The sequence below is a fragment of the Ranitomeya imitator genome, chromosome 2, assembly GCF_032444005.1.
Source record: "Ranitomeya imitator isolate aRanImi1 chromosome 2, aRanImi1.pri, whole genome shotgun sequence".
In the NCBI taxonomy this organism is placed as follows: Eukaryota; Metazoa; Chordata; class Amphibia; order Anura; family Dendrobatidae; genus Ranitomeya; species Ranitomeya imitator.
The window spans coordinates 730,804,710-730,821,543 of NC_091283.1; the positions used below are offsets into that span (position 1 = coordinate 730,804,710).

At 41.9% G+C, this 16,834-nt stretch overlaps 1 protein-coding gene across 5 annotated transcripts in view; it reads right to left on the minus strand.

The window, feature by feature from the left end:
• Positions 1-16,834, minus strand: part of CCSER2 (coiled-coil serine rich protein 2) — a 253,366-nt gene that overhangs the window by 79,810 nt on the left and 156,722 nt on the right. For all 5 annotated transcript variants that reach the window (XM_069753196.1, XM_069753195.1, XM_069753193.1 and 2 more), the window contains exon 6: positions 5,124-5,328. In XM_069753196.1, coding sequence (XP_069609297.1) covers positions 5,124-5,328 — 205 coding nt within the window. The remainder of the gene's footprint in view (positions 1-5,123; positions 5,329-16,834) is intronic.

The window sequence follows — 16,834 nt, forward strand, 5'->3', positions numbered from 1 at the left end:
GTGTGTGAAAGCTCCAGGATGAACATACTGTTTGGGGGACACACCGTACTGTGCTGGGGACAATGTGGCAGCATCATACTGTGTTGGGGCACTGCGGATTCATAATACTGTATGTGTATTTGGTACTATGTGGCATATTATGTAAGGAAATTCACTGTGGGGGTATTTTTCGGAAAAGGAGGGAGAACTTTTGGGAGCATAATACTCTATGGGGCCATGAAAGGGGTGTAATAGTTAAGGGCATCAGAAGGGTTACAATTACTGTGTACAAGATATAATACATATTCATATAACTACGGTATCTTCAAATAATGCGGGGTATGCATTCTGGGGCTGCACTCATGTGCCATGCACCCATCCTGCTCAGTTTAATTAACTTCTATTTTATTTTGTTAGGGTAGAGAGGGATAAATTAATAACTTTTGCTACGGGGACTATGACTTCTATGTAGTCCAGTGATGTGAGCACAGTCTAATTGCAGGTTAGGACTATACAAAGATTGTTCGTTTCCTGTTACCATGGAAACACATGCCTGTACAGGAGCTGCAAACACAATGATGGCAGTGACGGAGCACACGGATCTAATAACCACAAGTCTAAAACAAGAAGATTTCAGCTGTAGAAGGCAGATTCACACATCCAAAATAACCGAACTTTCAATTTTTGGTAGAGCTGGTCCTTACTCTATAATTTACAACTATCTATTTTTCCACCCAAAATTCAATGTAAATTGGTGAGAAAAGTGGGTTTTAATTGGGTTTTCTCATCTTAGACATATATGGAATGTACAATGAATATAGCATAAATGTGTGACAACTTTCCAGAATGGGGTCCACAGCTCAGCTGGCTGGAGAGTTGGCAATACGTGGGGGGTGATAAATATCTGGAATGAGACGACCCCTAGATTTGACCACAGTTGTATATATTAGTAATGTTTGATCATATTGGCTAGGGTTCAATGACAAACATCTGCAAATGTCGGCACAATTACACGGACCCCAGGTAAGGTTACAATTAGAGAGACCACCTTTGTAGACAGCTGGAAGATTCAAGGCTTTTTTGGCATAATTTTGTGTTCCTGCGTATAGGAAATGACACCCTCAACCCTTTGCATCCTCAATGTATATTATTGTAAATTGCTTCCTGTCACACGTCTAGCTTTCCCTGTATGGCTGCCCTTTACCCTCTCACTAATTTCAATTGGACATTAGAAGGACACAGCGTTCTCACATCGGAGACATTGGAGAGCGTCTCTTCCTCCCTAGGGTCCCTCTGTACTAGGTGGACGCAATATTGGGACTAAAGCTATGCATCGCAGGAAAGGGGGGAAAGGGTCTGTAAATACAATAGCTTCATTTTGTTATTTGTGACATACCCAAGAATTTTGGACTGTAAGGAAACTACTATTCCCTCACTTGTCCTAACCCATTTTCTGGAGAGCTTAGAAAGAGTCTTACCCAGGATTCTTCTGATCTACTACACATAATAGCTAGAAATGTAACCGCATGGCATTAACTGCTTGATAAATTACTAGTTATATGGGGATATTAGGAGACACAATTTGGGGCGTTTTCCCGACAGCTCTGCGCACATATACACTTCCTTGCTCGGATATTCTGATTATGAGGCGTCAGTGCAGTTGGTGTCTCTGCGATTGTGGTAGGACTTGCAGCCTATGAAGGGTTTTGCTAGCATGTCGCAATTTGAGTCTTTGTCCAAATTCAAGAAATTTGTTACATTTTTGTGTTCATTTTTTATTTTCCTGATATATTTTACCAGGTTTTTTTTTTAAGTATCGCCATCTTATCATAATTTATCAGAGTCAAAATTTTACTTCTACCATATATTACGGTATGTACATTGGCCATCTTCTCTGGAAACAATCACCCAGTAGATCATGTTTCAATGCCATTTTGGGTGCTGATCCTAAACTGGTTCCACTTTTATTGCAATATCTGCATATTTCTTTACTCTCTGTGCAGTTTGGAGGACGGGCATCTGCTCCAGCAGGTACACTATTTCCCTTTATTGGTCTTCTGTCCCTGGCAATGGCGTTGATCCGAGCTCTGGCGAGCCGGCTGCAGGGTGGATAAAAATCAATGTTTTTTAAAAAAAAAAAATAAAAAAAAAATCGGATTTTTTTTATTTAAATCGGATTTTTTTCAATAAACTTCTTTTTGAGGAAAATATTTTACCATCCAAAGGTTCTTCCATCATGAGATAAAGCTGAGTTGTTTAACTCAGTAGAATAAAGGCTGTATATGTGTAACATTCACAATGCCATGCTCTTCCAGAGGTTTCTGTAGGATTAGTGGGCAGTTTCTCTCCTATATTATCACAGACGCTCGCTTTACTTACGCAGTTCTCAAAACTGAATTTGACTCTGCAGAGGTCCCAGCCTCTTCTTCACGGCAAAAATGTTACAACATGAACAGAGTTGAGAAAAAGACCTTAATCCTATTGTTCTACAAACCTATGAATACAGAATCAACCCCTTCAGATGACTCATCTTCATCACCGCACTTCTCATGATGTTGCCTCATTCGCGCCACCACGCCTTGCATCTCTTTGTTGCATCGTTTGCATTTTGCACGCATGCCTGCCTTACCGATAGGCGAAGGAGCTTCATTAACCCTTATCTGATAGTACGTCCGAGGTCAGATCCCCTGCTTTGATGCAGGGCTCCGCGGTGAGCCCGCATCAAAGCCGGGACATGTCAGCTGTTTTGAACAGCTGACATGTGCCCGCAATAGGTGCGGGCAGAATCGCGATCTGCCCGCGCCTATTAACTAGTTAAATGCCGCTGTCAATCGCAGACAGCGGCATTTAACTACCGCATCTGGCCGGGCGGCCGGAAATGACGTCATCGCTGACCCCGTCACATGATCGGGGGTCGGCAATGCGTCTCCATTGTAACCATAGAGGTCCTAGAGACCTCTATGGTTACTGATGACCGGTGGCTGTGAGCGCCACCCTGTGGTCGGCGCTCACAGCACACCCGATTTTCAGCTACATAGCAGAGAACAGTAGATCGCTGCTATGTAGCAGAGCCCATCGCGTTGTGCCTGCTTCTAGCCTCCCATGGAGGCTATTGAAGCATGGCAAAAGTAAAAAAAAAAAAAGTAAAAAAAAATGTGAAAAAAATAAAAAAATATAAAAGTTTAAATCACCCCCCTTTCGCCCCAATCAAAATAAATCAATAAAAAAAAAATCAAATCTATACATATTTTGTATCGCCGCGCTCAGAATCGCCCGATCTATCAATTAAAAAAAAGCATTAACCTGATCGCTAAACGGCGTAGTGAGAAAAAAATTCGAAACGCCAGAATTATGTTTTTTAGGTCGCCGCGACATTGCATTAAAATTCAATAACGGGCGATCAAAAGAACGTATCTGCACCAAAATGCTATCATTAAAAACGTCATCTCGGCACGCAAAAAATAAGCCCTCAACCGACCCCAGATCACGAAAAATGGAGACGCCACGAGTATCGGAAAATGGCGCAATTATTATTTTTTTTCTAGCAACGTTTGGAATTTTTTTTCACTACTTAGATAAAAAATAACCTAGTCATGTTAGGTGTCTATGAACTCGTACTGACCTGGAGAATCATAATGTCAGGTCAGTTTTAGCATTTAGTGAACCTAACAAAAAAGCCAAACAAAAAACAAGTGTGGGATTGCACTTTTTTTGCAATTTCACCGCACTTGGAATTTTTTTCCCGTTTTCTAGTACACGATATGCTAAAACCAATGATGTCGTTCAAAAGTACAACTCGTCCCGCAAAAAATAAGCCCTCACATGGCCAAATTCACGGAAAAATAAAAAAGTTATGGCTCTGGGAAGGAGGGGAGTGAAAAACGAACACGGAAAAATGAAAAATCCCAAGGTCATGAAGGGGTTAAAATATTCCCAAACTGGGTCTCTTTTACGGCCTGCTGCCATTATAAGGAAAGAATGTAATAAACCTCAGATCGTACACACAAACAGATCCAGACTTGTCTGTCTGTGGCTATGCTGCAGTATTGTGCTCAAAGTTTCACTTTCATTTTCTTGTCTGCTTGCCCTTCCTCCTCCTCCTCACACTTAGATTCACATTCTTCTTGTGTTGTGCAGATCTATTCCACTCCAAACAATCAGAAACATATTGTCTAACTTCTTGGACTTGGCACTGAAGGGGTTGATTCTGTATTCATAGGTTTGTAGAACAATAGGAATAAGGTCTTTTTCTCAACTCTGTTCATGTTGTAACATTTTTGCGTGAAGAGGCTGGGACCTCTGCGGAGTCAAATTCAGTTAGGTAGAAACTTTGATTTAAAGGGACACTGTCACCTGAATTTGGAGGGAACAATCTTCAGCCATGGAGGTGGGGTTTTTGATTCACCCTTTCCTTACCTGCTGGCTGCAATATTGGATTGAAGTTCATTCTCTGTCCTCCATAGTACATGCCTGCACAAGGCAATCTTGCCTTGTGCAGGCATGTACTATGGAGGACAGAGAATGAACTTCAATCCAATATTGCAGCCAGCATGCAGCCAGCAGGTAAGGAAAGGGTGAATCAAAAACCCCAAAACCCCGCCTCCATGGCTGAAGATTGTTCCCTCCAAATTCAGGTGACAGTGTCCCATTAAATCACTGATTTAAATCAAGCCTTACTGACTAGTGATTTAAATCGTGATTTAAATTCGTGATTTAAATCAGTTAGATTTAAATCAAATCCACCCTGGCCGGCTGTCTCCCTTGTCTATCTGTTATTGCACACCTAAGCTTTGGACCAACCCTGATGGCCTTAGCTGGCTGGAGAGCAGGGGGTATTTTAAGGTCATCCTTTAGTAAATACAAGAATTCCCTTAAAGCCACATTCACACATTAAGTATTTGATCAGTATTTTATATCAGTATTTGTAAGCCAAACCAGGAGTGGAGCAATCAGATACAACGTAATAGAAACAGGTCACCACTTCGGCATTTTTCTGATGCAAAACACTGAAGTGTGAACGCGGCCTAACATGCACTTCTTGTCTTGCAATTACAACATTTTTGGCTGTTCCTTAGTATGCATAAAAATAAAGATTATTATTATGCATGTAAAAGCGTTGCACGCAACGTTACAGAGAGCCTCACCTGCTGCAGCAGACGTTTCAGCTTCAGGAGCTGGGTCTTCACTGTGGTGCAGTCTTGGACCATATGGCACAGAGTCATTTCATCAAGGATCACAGTATTGTCTCGAATACCCATCATCTGTGTAGTCCGTGGGGACTGTGAGTAAAAGTTGGGACTCCCATAGCTTTCTCTATGGTCAGTGGGTGACTCTAAGTAGGAGGAACCCCTGAAACAACAGTAACACGAATATTATCTTATCATGTATTATCTTGATATCTATATCTACATTATACAACACACCTAAAGGTTTGGAACGCATTAGATGCAAGTTGTCTGAGCTCGCCGATTTCGGCAATATTTGTGGACCTTCTAACATGGAGGCATTACAACTCTCCTCCGACAGATGACGTCAGGGGAGAGAATTAGTGCGCAGTAGGAATTTTAATACCCAATCCATTTGTTTTCAGACAAGAAAAGCTGCTGCCAACAAGTTTCTGGCAGCGCTTTCTCCTCTCTCCATGGAAGATATTTTAAAAAATTTCCCCCGTCCTACCCATTTAGAAGGTGTAAAGTTTTACACTATTGTATATAGCCATGAGTAAATTTAAGAGATATGAAAGAGGAATTCAGCAGATTCATATTAGTAGGATTCTATTTTCAAGGTTTCATTTATCCATTTCATATATGATCAAATACTGCATTTTTCGAAAGGGATAATGTGTTGACAATCCACTAATAAAGTAGTGATAAGCTCATGTATAAATTGGACAAGACCCACAATTATTATTATAACATGTTGGCTTAGGGTCACACACTTGATCTTGGCCGTAGATGGGAACAACAACAATTAAATAGTGAAGTGAAACATTTCCTCCATAGTCAGTAGAGTAAAGCAGTTGGCTATTTAGGTGAGCGGCGCTGAGCCGCTGATCAATGGCTGCTTTCAGAGCATGAATCATCCTAGCACCAAGGATTTTCATTTTGTCTACATGAAAAATCGATTAATACTTCCTCTCATCTTCAAGGTTAACTTTCCAGATCGGGATCAATACATAAAAATTTCGCATATAAGAAAAATATAGAAAAAGGGTAACGGAGAGGAAAAAATACAATTGTAGTGTATAACAATGAAACCTAATAAATCACAGGTGACGGGTGACAGCGGGCACTAGAGTAGAATGACTATAAAGTAGATGTGGACGCTCCTCTGAGCACAGAACGAAGGGAAGAGGCCCAGCTTGGGGATTGACGGTTTTCCGGGAATTCAGTCAGTATCTGGGAGATCGGCTTGGTCCTCCAACTACAAAGCACTGTCCAGATCCTGGATGTGCCAGGGCAGCATTTAAAGAGCCAGGTTACAAGTGGCCACGATTTGCTACAGAGATCTGGGCACTTCCAAGGAGGCGTCACATATATAGTAGAACAGGGCACTCCTGCTATATATAGGTGCACAAGTAGGGGGCCCGATCTGTACCCAAATGTATGAAGATCTTGGCACACAAGGATGTATTTTCATATATAGAAGTATTTAATTGGAACCCACAGTGAAATAGAAGTATGACGTTTCGGTCTGTACTAGACGTTCATCAGATGAACAGATTGCTTCAGAAGTACATGGCACAGAAAGGCGCTGAGAGCTTGTACATGGGAAATAGTGCAAAGCAGTAATGGAGCAGCCACTTTAAGTATGGCGCCTGTGCAAGTCAGGGCCTTTCTGTGCCATATACTTCTGTAGCAATCTGTTCATCTGATGAAGGTCTAGTAAAGACCACAATGTCATACTTCTGTCACGAGATTTTCACTATGTAATCTGAGACCACTATGATATAGGGGTAGAAACCTTGATTACAGCGATGTGTAACATACTGGGCTGTGTGTTGCGGTTTCAAAACCATCAGTATTTTACCAGCAAGAGATCACTACAGGACAAGGTGCTTTGTGCCTCCTAGTGCAACCATACCCCCATCACTAATTGTCAGCTGTCACTATCCAGTGTCATAGAAAGCTGCCAATCAGTGGTGTGGGCGAGGTCATACAGAGCTCAGTGGTGTGGGCGGGGTCATACAGAGCTCAGTGGTGTGGGCGAGGTCGTACAGAGCCCCATGGTGTGGGCGGGGTCATACAGAGCTCAGTGGTGTGGGCGGGGTCATACAGAGCTCAGTGGTGTGGGCGGGGTCGTACAGAGCCCCATGGTGTGGGTGGAGTCATACAGAGCTCAGTGGTGTGGGCGGGGTCATACAGAGCTCAGTGGTGTGGGCGAGGTCGTACAGAGCCCCATGGTGTGGGCGGGGTCATACAGAGCTCAGTGGTGTGGGCGGGGTCATACAGAGCTCAGTGGTGTGGGCGGGGTCGTACAGAGCCCCATGGTGTGGGTGGGGTCATACAGAGCTCAGTGATGTGGGCGGGGTCGTACAGTGCCCCGTGGTGTGGGAGGGGTCATATAGAGCTCAGTGATGTGGGCGGGGTCATACAGAGCTCAGTGATGTGGGCGGGGTCGTACAGGGCTCAGTGGTGTGGGCGAGGTCGTACAGAGCTCAGTGGTGTGGGCGGGGTCATACAGAGCTCAGTGATGTGGGCGGGGTCGTACAGTGCCCCGTGGTGTGGGCGGGGTCATACAGAGCTCAGTGATGTGGGCGGGGTCATACAGAGCTCAGTGATGTGGGCGGGGTCGTACAGGGCCCCGTGGTGTGGGAGGGGTCATATAGAGCTCAGTGATGTGGGCGGGGTCATACAGAGCTCAGTGATGTGGGCGGGGTCATACAGAGCTCAGTGATGTGGGCGGGGTCGTACAGGGCTCAGTGGTGTGGGCGAGGTCGTACAGAGCTCAGTGGTGTGGGCGGGGTCATACAGAGCTCAGTGATGTGGGCGGGGTCGTACAGTGCCCCGTGGTGTGGGCGGGGTCATACAGAGCTCAGTGATGTGGGCGGGGTCATACAGAGCTCAGTGATGTGGGCGGGGTCGTACAGGGCCCCGTGGTGTGGGAGGGGTCATATAGAGCTCAGTGATGTGGGCGGGGTCATACAGAGCTCAGTGATGTGGGCCGGGTATTACAGAGATCAGCATCTGAGCTCCCCTAAATCTGCAGCAGAGAAAACAGTCACAACTGCAGCACCTAATAAACTAAGTGATACATCTCTGAAATCAGGGTCTCTGTCCCTACATTATGCTACTGTCAGGAATATACTTTAAAGGGAATCTATCAGCAGTTTTTTCTAGGTAATATATCGCAGTCATGCATGTCAATAACTCCCAGCATAAGCAGTCATGGCTGTTTCCATATCCTTCATACAAGTGAATGTTGTACAAATCGCATAGTTTACTATGGTATGTGGTTTCCCTAAGCACCATTCACTTCTATGGGATCTCTGGAAACTGCATAGCTCAGACCGATCATCGTCTGCTTCCATAACTCTGACCACATGTGGCCGGCCCATAAAAACAGATATTCCCGTTTCAGCCATGAATAGCCGAAAAAGGGAAACCCATCTCCATTTGTAAATATAATAAGAGGGAAGTGCGTATTCTGAAGCTCAGCCTTTATCCGTCATTCCATCCTGCCCTCACACAGGATACCATATTGGCCCGAATGCCACAGATCCTGGCTCCGGCTCTCACTAAACTGAACTACTCATTAATATGTGTCACTTTCTCATAGTCCTTGGTGTAGTCGCCGCCCGCGCCATCTAACCCTACTACATATTCTAAATGGCTTATAAACGCCAATGGAGGCAACTGCCGTGCAACCTGCTCAGCGGCCGTCAGAGCCCGACTAAGTACATGGCAACCGCTGCTAAAGCAGGAAAAGGGACAGACTTCTCCACTATTTATGGGATATTACCCAGTAGCGCAACAAAATCGGGAGATAAATAGAATATATAAGAGAGAAATGAAATGAAATTGTACACATTAAAGGGAACCTGACACCAGAAAACTGCCGATAAGCTAATGGCACGCTCCGGACAGCAATTACATGATCATTACAAATTAGACATCATATGGTTTTCCTACACTTCTAAATTAAAAACGGTGAGTGGAACACAGTTACCTAGAGTCATAGAGATGAACCAAAAGCTTGAGAAGGCAAGAGTGCACTTTATTAATATAGTGCGCAGTTTACATATGAGCATCATTGTAAGTATCATGTAATTGCCAGCAACAGTGTGCAGTTCGCGTGATGGGCCATTTCCTAATGTCAGATTCCCTTTAAGAAAATAAAACTAACATCCTATTTCTCCCAGTCATTTCGGACTACAGATATTACAGACTAAAGTCCTTTTAGGTCTTGAAACGTGAACATTTCTTAAATATTTCTAGAAATCCCACCCACTATGCTGTGACAGCTGGCCGCTGCGGTTTTTACCCTGCATAAGTCCGCAGCAGTTTCTGATAGTGGGCACCTACCCTAAGGGTCATTTCATACTTAAATAAACATAAAACAAAGATATCCAACAAAGAATTGTTTTTTTTTTAAAAAAGGGGCTAATCAATGATGTATGGCGTGAAGTAGCGGAGCCCGTGGCACAGCTCCGATCCATCCTATCGAGCTGCAGCTCCTTTCCTCTGCTGACTATTGGGGTCTCACCCTAAACGGAGACGAGTTCTAGTGGCTATGTGGATTACATACCCCATGTGCAGCTTGGTTCAGGGGCCTGAGGGGGCCGTCTCGCTGTATACTTCAGCCAAGACATTCTTGTGATTATTCAGCTTTCTCCTAATGTAGATTCTACATATTTAAATCAGGACAAAGAGAGAAACGTTCCCGGCAAATGGTAAAAAATAGCTTTATTGTTATTTTTTTCTCCATTAACTCCATAAAAGGTTAACACAAATGGAATGTCTGCATAAGTGTTCAGCAACAAAAAAAACAGTGAGTCTTGCAAAAACAGACAAGACATCTTAAAGTGAAGCACTCATAAAAAACAAAAAAGCTATGGCTATTACAATTATGAATAAAAAGCAGCGTCTAGTCATCTGAACATGTGAGTCACAAAAATGTGATTGTTATGTGTGTGTATCGTCTATATGTCGGGGTGCATGTTTGTACTATGTATATGTGTGTATCTTCCATATATTGCTGTGCATGTTTGTACTATGTATGTGTATCTTCTATATGCTGGTGTGCATGTTTGTACTATATATGTACAGTGGGGCAAAAAAGTATTTAGTCAGTCAGCAATAGTGCAAGTTCCACCACTTAAAAAGATGAGAGGCGTCTGTAATTTACATCATAGGTAGACCTCAACTATGGGAGACAAACTGAGAAAAAAAAAATCCAGAAAATCACATTGTCTGTTTTTTTAACATTTTATTTGCATATTATGGTGGAAAATAAGTATTTGGTCAGAAACAAACAATCAAGATTTCTGGCTCTCACAGACCTGTAACTTCTTCTTTAAGAGTCTCCTCTTTCCTCCACTCATTACCTGTAGTAATGGCACCTGTTTAAACTTGTTATCAGTATAAAAAGACACCTGTGCACACCCTCAAACAGTCTGACTCCAAACTCCACTATGGTGAAGACCAAAGAGCTGTCAAAGGACACCAGAAACAAAATTGTAGCCCTGCACCAGGCTGGGAAGACTGAATCTGCAATAGCCAACCAGCTTGGAGTGAAGAAATCAACAGTGGGAGCAATAATTAGAAAATGGAAGACATACAAGACCACTGATAATCTCCCTCGATCTGGGGCTCCACGCAAAATCCCACCCCGTGGGGTCAGAATGATCACAAGAACGGTGAGCAAAAATCCCAGAACCACGTGGGGGGACCTAGTGAATGAACTGCAGAGAGCTGGGACCAATGTAACAAGGCCTACCATAAGTAACACACTACGCCACCATGGACTCAGATCCTGCAGTGCCAGACGTGTCCCACTGCTTAAGCCAGTACATGTCCGGGCCCATCTGAAGTTTGCTAGAGAGCATTTGGATGATCCAGAGGAGTTTTGGGAGAATGTCCTATGGTCTGATGAAACCAAACTGGAACAGTTTGGTAGAAACACAACTTGTCGTGTTTGGAGGAAAAAGAATACTGAGTTGCATCCATCAAACACCATACCTACTGTAAAGCATGGTGGTGGAAACATCATGCTTTGGGGCTGTTTCTCTGCAAGGGGCCAGGACGACTGATCCGGGTACATGAAAGAATGAATGGGGCCATGTATCGTGAGATTTTGAGTGCAAACCTCCTTCCATCAGCAAGGGCATTGAAGATGAAACGTGGCTGGGTCTTTCAACATGACAATGATCCAAAGCACACCGCCAGGGCAACGAAGGAGTGGCTTCGTAAGAAGCATTTCAAGGTCCTGGAGTGGCCTAGCCAGTCTCCAGATCTCAACCCTATAGAAAACCTTTGGAGGGAGTTGAAAGTCCGTGTTGCCAAGCGAAAAGCCAAAAACATCACTGCTCTAGAGGAGATCTGCATGGAGGAATGGGCCAACATACCAACAACAGTGTGTGGCAACCTTGTGAAGACTTACAGAAAACGTTTGACCTCTGTCATTGCCAACAAAGGATATATTACAAAGTATTGAGATGAAATTTTGTTTCTGACCAAATACTTATTTTCCACCATAATATGCAAATAAAATGTTAAAAAAAACAGACAATGTGATTTTCTGGATTTTTTTTTCTCAGTTTGTCTCCCATAGTTGAGGTCTACCTATGATGTAAATTACAGACGCCTCTCATGTTTTTAAGTGGTGGAACTTGCACTATTGCTGACTGACTAAATACTTTTTTGCCCCACTGTATGTGTATCTTCCATATATTGCTGTGCATGTTTGTACTATGTATGTGTATCTTCTATATGCTGGTGTGCACGTTTGTACTATGTATGTGTATCTTCTATATGCTGGTGTGCAGGTTTGTACTATGTAAGTGTATCTTCTATATGCTGGTGTGCATGTTTGTACTATGTATGTGTATCTTCTATATGATGGTGTGCATGATTGTACTATGTATGTGTATCTTCTATATGCTGGTGTACACGTTTGTACTATGTATGTGTATCTTCTATATGCTGGTGTGCATGTTTGTACTATGTATGTGTATCTTCTATATGATGGTGTGCATGTTTGTACTATGTATGTGTATCTTCTATATGCTGGTGTGCATGTTTGTACTATATATGTGTGTGTATCTCCCATATATTGCTGTGCATGTTTGTACTATGTATGTGTATCTTCTATATGCTGGTGTGCATGTTTGTACTATGTATGTGTATCTTCTATATGATGGTGTGCATGTTTGTACTATATGTGTATCTTCTATATGCTGGTGTGCATGTTTGTACTATATATGTGTGTGTATCTCCCATATATTGCTGTGCATGTTTGTACTATGTATGTGAATCTTCTATATGCTGGTGTGCACGTTTGTACTATATATGTGTGTGTATCTTGTTTATGCTGGTGTGCATGTTTGTACTATGTATGTGTATCTTCTATATGCTGGTGTGCATGTTTGTACTATGTATGTGTATCTTCTATATGCTGGTGTGCATGTTTCTACTATGTATGTGTATCTTCTATATGCTGGTGTGCATGTTTGTACTATGTATGTGTATCTTCTATATGCTGGTGTGCATGTTTCTACTATGTATGTGTATCTTCTATATGCTGGTGTGCATGTTTGTACTATGTATGTGTGTGTATCTTCCATATATTGCTGAGCATGTTTGTACTATGTATGTGAATCTTCTATATGCTGGTGTGCACGTTTGTACTATATGTGTGTGTGTATCTTGTTTATGCTGGTGTGCATGTTTGTACTATGTATCTGTGTGTATCTTCCATATATTGGTGTGCATGTTTGTACTATGTATGTGTATCTTCTATATGCTGGTGTGCACGTTTGTACTATGTATGTGTATCTTCTATATGCTGGTGTGCAGGTTTGTACTATGTAAGTGTATCTTCTATATGCTGGTGTGCATGTTTGTACTATGTATGTGTATCTTCTATATGATGGTGTGCATGATTGTACTATGTATGTGTATCTTCTATATGCTGGTGTACACGTTTGTACTATGTATGTGTATCTTCTATATGCTGGTGTGCATGTTTGTACTATGTATGTGTATCTCCTATATGATGGTGTGCATGTTTGTACTATGTATGTGTATCTTCTATATGCTGGTGTGCATGTTTGTACTATATATGTGTGTGTATCTCCCATATATTGCTGTGCATGTTTGTACTATGTATGTGTATCTTCTATATGCTGGTGTGCATGTTTGTACTATGTATGTGTATCTTCTATATGATGGTGTGCATGTTTGTACTATATGTGTATCTTCTATATGCTGGTGTGCATGTTTGTACTATATATGTGTGTGTATCTCCCATATATTGCTGTGCATGTTTGTACTATGTATGTGAATCTTCTATATGCTGGTGTGCACGTTTGTACTATATATGTGTGTGTATCTTGTTTATGCTGGTGTGCATGTTTGTACTATGTATGTGTATCTTCTATATGCTGGTGTGCATGTTTGTACTATGTATGTGTATCTTCTATATGCTGGTGTGCATGTTTCTACTATGTATGTGTATCTTCTATATGCTGGTGTGCATGTTTGTACTATGTATGTGTATCTTCTATATGCTGGTGTGCATGTTTCTACTATGTATGTGTATCTTCTATATGCTGGTGTGCATGTTTGTACTATGTATGTGTGTGTATCTTCCATATATTGCTGAGCATGTTTGTACTATGTATGTGAATCTTCTATATGCTGGTGTGCACGTTTGTACTATATGTGTGTGTATCTTGTTTATGCTGGTGTGCATGTTTGTACTATGTATCTGTGTGTATCTTCCATATATTGGTGTGCATGTTTAGACTATGTGTATGTGAATCTTATATATGCTGGTGTGCATGTTTGTACTATGTATGTGTGTATCTTCTATATGCTGGTGCGCAGTGGCCGTTCAATATCAGTGTCCGCCCGTACATATGTGGACTGATGGTCTGCAGGTGTTCTCAATCATATGAAGTATAGATAAGGGAATACTAGTACTTATTCTTTGTACTGTGACATCACTATGTACATTACTTTAAAACCATGGTTGTAGTCCTTTGCTGTGACATCACTAATACATTTTATGCTTGTACTGTGACACCACTTTTTTAATTACCTTTGTACTTTCAATATGATGATGTGTTGCCTGTGCTGCACTGTGGCATCACTGCAGCCCTTAAAGGTTTTTTGAGTTAAGAGTAGGTGATAACTTATTGATCAGCGAGTATCTGACTGCTGAGACCCGTACACAACAGCAGAAAAGGGAACTTTATCCCGATTCCAAAATGGCACAGAATGTTGGATGTCCAGTACTGTGACATCACTCTGTACTACATTATTCCAGTACTGTGACATCACTCTGTACTACATTATTCCAGTACGGTGACATCGCTGTGTACTACATTATTCCAGTACTGTGACATCACTCTGTACTACATTATTCCAGTACGGTGACATCGCTGTGTACTACATTATTCCAGTACTGTGACATCACTGTGTACATTATTCCAGTACTGTGACATCACTCTGTACTACATTATTCCAGTACTGTGACAGCACGGTGGCGTAGTGGTTAGCACAGCAGCCTTGCAGCGCTGGAGTCCTGGGTTCAAACCCCACCAAGGACAACATCTGCAAAGAGTTTGTATGTTCTCTCCGTGTTTGAGTGGGTTTCCTCCGGGCACTCCGGTTTCCTCCCACATTCCAAAGACATACTGAATTTAGGGAATTTAGATTGTGAGCCCCATCTGGGACAGTGATGATAATGTGTGCTAAATGTAAAGCGCTGCGGAATATGTTAGCGCTATATAAAAATAAAGATTATTATTTTTATTATCACTCTGTACTACATTATTCCAGTACTGTGACATCGCTGTGTACTACATTATTCCAGTACTGTGACATCACTGTGTACATTATTCCAGTACTGTGACATTGCTGTGTAATACATTATTCCAGTACTGTGACATCACTGTGTATATTATTACAGTACTGTGACATTGCTGTGTACATTATTCCAGTACTGTGACATCACTGTGTACTACATTATTCCAGTACTGTGACATTGCTGTGTAATACATTATTCCAGTACTGTGACATCACTGTGTATAGTATTACAGTACTGTGACATTGCTGTGTACATTATTCCAGTACTGTGACATCACTGTGTACTACATTATTCCAGTACTGTGACATTGCTGTGTAATACATTATTCCAGTACTGTGACATCACTGTGTATATTATTACAGTACTGTGACATTGCTGTGTACATTATTCCAGTACTGTGACATCACTGTGTACTACATTATTCCAGTACTGTGACATTGCTGTGTAATACATTATTCCAGTACTGTGACATCACTGTGTATAGTATTACAGTACTGTGACATTGCTGTGTACATTATTCCAGTACTGTGACATCACTGTGTACTACATTATTCCAGCACTGTGACATCACTGTGTAATATATTATTCCAGCACTGTGACATCACCGGATTGGACCAAGGGAACCCATTGGATGTAGTGTATATGGACTTTTCAAAAGCTTTTGATACGGTGCCACACAAAAGGTTGATACATAAAATGAGAATAATGGGGATAAGGGAAAATATGTGCAAGTGGGTTGAGAGCTGGCTCAGGGATAGGAAACAAAGGGTGGTTATTAATGGAGCACATTCGGACTGCGTAGCGGTTAGCAGTGGGGTACCACAGGGGTCAGTATTGGGCCCTCTTCTTTTTAACATATTTATTAATGACCTTGTAGGGGGCATTCAGAGTAGAATTTCAATATTTGCAGATGACACTAAACTCTGCAGGGTAATCAATACAGAGGAGGACAATTTTATATTACAGGATGATTTATGTAAACTAGAAGCTTGGGCTGATAAATGGCAAATGAGCTTTAATGGGGATAAATGTAAGGTCATGCACTTGGGTAGAAGTAATAAGATGTATAATTATGTGCTTAATTCTAAAACTCTTGGCAAAACCGTCAATGAAAAAGACCTGGGTGTATGGGTGGATGACAAACTCATATTCAGTGGCCAGTGTCAGGCAGCTGCTACAAATGCAAATAAAATAATGGGATGCATTAAAAGAGGCATAGATGCTCATGATGAGAACATAATTTTATCTCTATACAAGTCACTAGTTCGACCACACTTAGAATACTGTGCACAGTTCTGGTCTCCGGTGTATAAGAAAGACATAGCTGAATTAGAGCGGGTGCAGAGAAGAGCGACCAAGGTTATTAGAGGACTGGGGGGTCTGCAATACCAAGATAGGTTATTACACTTGGGGCTATTTAGTTTGGAAAAACGAAGACTATGGGGTGATCTTATTTTAATGTATAAATATATGAGGGGACAGTACAAAGACCTTTCTGATGATCTTTTTAATCATAGACATGAAACAGGAACAAGGGGGCATCCTCTGCGTTTGGAGGAAAAAAGGTTTAAGCATAATAACAGACGCGGATTCTTTACTGTAAGAGCAGTGAGACTATGGAACTCTCTGCCGTATGATGTTGTAATGAGTGATTCATTACTTAAATTTAAGAGGGGACTGGATACCTTTCTGGAAAAGTATAATGTTACAGGGTATATACACTAGATTCCTTGATAGGGCGTTGATCCAGGGAACTAGTCTGATTGCCGTATGTGGAGTCGGGAAGGAATTTTTTTCCCCAATGTGGAGCTTACTCTTTGCC